Source organism: Dysidea avara, chromosome 14 (genome assembly GCF_963678975.1).
Source record: "Dysidea avara chromosome 14, odDysAvar1.4, whole genome shotgun sequence".
Classification (NCBI taxonomy): domain Eukaryota; kingdom Metazoa; phylum Porifera; class Demospongiae; order Dictyoceratida; family Dysideidae; genus Dysidea; species Dysidea avara.
The window spans coordinates 9,662,783-9,667,522 of record NC_089285.1 but is presented as its reverse complement, the minus strand read 5'-3'; the positions used below and the strand labels follow the sequence as shown (position 1 = coordinate 9,667,522).

Genomic DNA, 4,740 nt, shown 5'->3' with positions numbered 1-4,740 from the left:
ATATTCTCAACTATTAAGTGCAACCCCGTAATATGAGCTTACGAAAAAACACATCAACATAATGTTTAAAGCCTTTGATCTTGTATGGCGTGTAATAAATGATAACTTTAGTCTGTGTGACATTAGAACATTTCTTTGGTATTGATGTAATTGTAGTTGATGTAATCTTTGGTTAATATAAATAGGCTAGTTTTTGTATTGATATTTCAGTCTGCCATAAGAAAAGCTGATAATAAGCGATAAACTCTGCTATTGGTGTAACTAGTTAACACTAAGACTGAATGCTTGCCATAAAGTTGCTACATTTGGGGGCTTGTCCGGGGAGAGAGAGAGCAACAGGAAGAGAAACAGCGGAACAGACTGAGTATTGGTACTACTGAGTATGGAGACTTTGCGAACAAAGCTGGATGGTTTGCAGTGGGAGGTAAACAGGCTACAGGCACAGAATGTCAAGCTGAAAGAAGTCAATCCAGAAGGTGCAAAATGGATTGATGGTGAGGCAGAATAAAAGAGTTACACCAGACTTTAGAGACTATCAAGGCAACTTATAGTGAAGCATTGGAGACAGTACACTCATTACATGAGGAGAAAGAACAGCTTGAATCAAAGTTAGTTGAGCTCCAAGCAGAGTTGGCAGACCAACAGATACAGACTGAATTGTTGATGCAACAGCTTCAGGAAAGTCAAATAAAACTGAAGTATGCTGAGACTGAGGCTAAATTGCAGTGCTATGAAGCAGTGGACATTGAGCGGAAAAAGTGGGAACTACGGGAAGAGAGACTATTGGATGAGGTAGCTACCCTGAAAAAGAGAAAGGAGCCAGTAAACCTGGGCATCACTCAAAAACGGCAGTTACCAAGCTGCCAGAACGATCAAGTTTTATGGAGGACGGTGTCAGAGAACAGAGGTCTGAAGGAGCCAGAACCCCTTCCACATCTTTGGAGACTAGACTATCTGTGACTTCTGGGGTTTCTTCTGGGAACAGCTGGGGCGATAAGACTGTAGGAAGCCATTTGGTGAGTAGTCCAGGGACCAGTGTTGGGAGTAACGCGTTACATATGTAACGCGTTACGTAATATTATTACTTTTGTGGTAACAAAGTAATATAACGAAATACGCTATAAAAACAGGTAATATAACACAAGCTACTTTGCTTACAAATGTAACGAGTTACCTAAGTAATATAGTTACTGTAACGAATCTAATATTAAGTAATATTATTACTACAAGTAACGAAGTTACTAATCTCGTTTGTTATCCTCTCTGAGTAACGCCTAGCCACAATGAAGTAACGAGGCCTACTGAATGAAGCTTATTCACCAGCTTCTTACTTATAACCAAAATTTGCATATTGTCCAACAATGCAATCATGTCACGTGATAAGGTGGTAGTTTCACACGTGACAGCTTAAGGCTGTGGGCACAAAGTAATATAATATGTAATATTATTACAGTTACTTTATTTTATGGGTAATATGTAACTGTAACTAAATGGTTCAGTTGCAAGTAATATGTAATATGTAACTAGTTACTTTTACAAAGTAACTTGCCCAACACTGCCAGGGACAACTTTATCAAGGAGTGGTACACACATGTCTGTTTTGCCAGAATCTACCTTGACCTCTTCCACTTCTAAGAGTTTCTTTTCTTCTAGTAGGGCTAGCACAGATGTTGTTTTGTCATCCCCATGGTCTGGGAATGTCACTACCCTTAAAAACAGTAGTAGTAGTAGTAGTAGTAGTAGTAGTAGTAGTACGCAAGGCTTAATGGTTTCCATGGCAACTCCACTATGGGATCCTACACTAGTGTGGACAACATCTAGTTCTGTATCAAGTGGATATGCCACTACCTGGAGTACGGGTGACACAACCATCACACCACTACTACTACAACAGCCCCAAGTAGCTACTGGTTTACCACATGGACCAACAACTAATACTGGAATGTCACCCCCTCCATGGGGACCAGTATTTACCGGCCAACAGTCATTTTCGTTGTCTACTACCAGTGACAGGGGACTCTACCAACAATGAACAGTGTTATGAGTGCTAGATCTAGTGCAGGATGTAGCCAGAGTAATCAGAGTTGTCCAGTGGGAACTATGAATACAAATGGGATGATGGCCCAAAGTGTAAGTACACAAGGTGTAGTAAGTAGCACTGATAGTGTTTATGTAACTTGTTCTACTACAAGTACCAGTACAGGGCAGCCAGTAGGAACAGGAGCCACCATTCAAGCATCAGAAGGCTATGCACTGGCTACACAGCAACTACCACCACTGACAAAGTTTGCTGGTGATAGTAAAGAAGATGATGGTGAGACGTTTGTGGACTGGCTGGAACAGTTTGAGATGGTAGCCACTCTAGCTAGGTGGAATGCACAGGCTAAACTAGTCAACCTAACTACTCGGCTGAGGGGACCTGCTTTAGCATTTTATAGATCTTGTTCTACAGAACAACAAACAAATTATGGTCTGCTGGTGGAAGAGCTATCCAAGAGATTTATGCCGGTTCAGATTGAGGCAATTCAGAGTGGTCTTTTCCATGAGAGGAAACAGAAGAGGGGTGAAACTGTAGATGAGTATGCCCAGGATCTACGACGTCTTTACCAGAAAGCATATTCCCAAGCACAAAGGGGAAGTTCTGCAGCACAGGCCATGGGTAAGTCTGTGCTGGCATATCAGTTTGTTTCAGGGTTATTGCCGGAGCTGAAACAGAAAGTAGCTGGACTGGAAGGCAACTTTGAGCAGCAACTCACCAGGACAAGGTTAGAGGAAGCCAAGAGTCGTGAACTCAATATAGCTGGGAGTGGTGGAAATGATAACTACAAGAAGCCTTACACCAGAAGCTACCAAGGTAATAATAGAACTGGTGATCAAACCAGAAGCCATAGGACAGTCAGTAAGGAAATACTAGCAACAAGTAGTAGCAGAGTTAAATGTTTTCAGTGTGGAATGGCAGGGCACTACAAGAGCGAGTGTCCATACAGGGTTTCATCCAAGAAGCCGAGACTCCAGCATCAGCAACACAAGACCTAAAAGCAGGCATAGTCACTAAGAGAATGAATGCAGTGGTGCCAACTGAAGGGTCATCAGATGTTCAGCAACGTATTGTGAAACTGCGACAAGAACTGAATGAGGCTGTGAAGGAAGCAGCAATTAGTGAGGTGACAGATACTATGCATGGGATCACTACAGGGCAGAAAGGATCACTAGGGCCAATAGTCCAGATGTCTATTAGTGTTAATGGACTCCCAACTCAAGCATTGCTTGACACTGGTTCTCCTGCCAGTACAATGTCACTGAAGTTTGCTCTAGAAATACTAAAACAAGACCGGCCTAAATTTGATGACCTCAACCAGTGGAAGAGTTATGCTCTGTCGAGGTTAGAACCAACCTCTATTTTGCTAAAGAATTATGGAGGAGAGCCTTCGAACATTATCGGTCAAATGGAAGTGAAATTATCCTTATCCAATGCTGTTGTGACCGCAGTGGTGCAAGTACAGAAAGATGCGCCTGTAGACCTACTATTAGGAACTGACTTGCTAGCTTCACTTGGAATTACTTTGATTCACCAGAGGGATGATGGAACTGTGATTGACCTTTTACAAGGTACTGTGAAGACAAGTACACTAGATGGAGTTGAGGTTAAGCCTAACGAGATGATGGAAGAAGACCTAGTAAAAGAATCTGTTGAAGTAAGTGACAATTTAACACATGTTGTTTGTTTGCTACAGGCTACCAGAGTCCCAGCCAGGCACCAGAAATTAGTGAGGGCACATGTGACTGGAATTCAGAATCTTTCACTCTCAATGTTCAAGCCAGGGGAAGGAAAGCAGATTGCTGAAGAACTGTCATTTGAGGAAGCAGTTGTAGGGTCCAATGAAGGATCTAATATTACATTAAATGTAAAGTGGCTGCGAACTGGTATTATTACATTAATTGTAACAAATACCAGTTCGCAGCCACTTTACATTGAGAAGGGAGGAGCAGTGATTGGAAAAGTGGAACCTCTTGAAGCAATACTGTCATCAGCGAAGTTGGTAGGGAACCACCCGGACCTGGACATTTCTGAACACAGTGAGCAGAGTGAGTGTGATATTCAGTCAAGTGGTCAGAATACTGTTAGTTGTGTAAGTGCTGGAGATTCCCCAATTGACAGGTCCACTAGATTGTTGGATCATTTACAACTAAGCGAAGCCAAGTTGAGTGAGGATGAACTGAGTGATTTACAACAATTGCTGATGGAGAATGCTGATGTATTTGCATTAGATCCATCTGAACTTGGATCAACTGATTTAGTGACACATACCATTGATACGGGTGATCATGCACCAATTCATCAACCACCAAGGTGGATGCCCTTCTCGCTCCGTAACAAAGTTGTAGAGTTAGTACAAGGTATGTTGGAACAAGGAATTGTGGAACCTTCAAAGAGTTCATGGGCTAGGTAAGAAGGATGGCTCAATGCGGTTTTGTGTGGATTACAGGAAGCTAAACACTGTGACCAAACTTGACGTGTTTCCTCTACCAAGGATTGATGACACTTTGGATTTGCTAGCACAGAACCATTACTTCTCTACGCTTGATCTGGCATCTGGATATTGGCAGGTACGTATGGATTCAGAGTCTAGAGAGAAGACAGCATTTATTACCTCTTCCGGATTATATGAATTTAACTCCATGCCATTTGGTTTGTGCAATGCACCAGCTACGTTTCAGAGGCTAATGGAAGTGGTACTG

General features: G+C 42.2%; 1 protein-coding gene across 1 annotated transcript; it reads left to right on the top strand.

The window, feature by feature from the left end:
* The first annotated feature begins 2,028 nt into the window (after positions 1-2,028).
* On the top strand, positions 2,029-4,451 carry LOC136244067 (uncharacterized). The gene is made up of 2 exons (XM_066035588.1): positions 2,029-2,854; positions 2,947-4,451. Exons 1-2 carry the CDS (start codon positions 2,029-2,031, stop codon positions 4,449-4,451), a joined length of 2,331 nt encoding a protein of 776 aa, XP_065891660.1.
* The last annotated feature ends 289 nt before the right edge of the window (positions 4,452-4,740 follow it).

Bases quoted from the DNA above. Each gene is read 5' to 3' on its own strand.
- LOC136244067 (XM_066035588.1), top strand. From the start codon at position 2,029: ATGAACAGTGTTATGAGTGCTAGATCTAGTGCAGGATGTAGCCAGAGT. The intron at 2,855-2,946 runs GTAATAATAGAA...AAATGTTTTCAG, and splicing joins TTACACCAGAAGCTACCAAG to TGTGGAATGGCAGGGCACTA.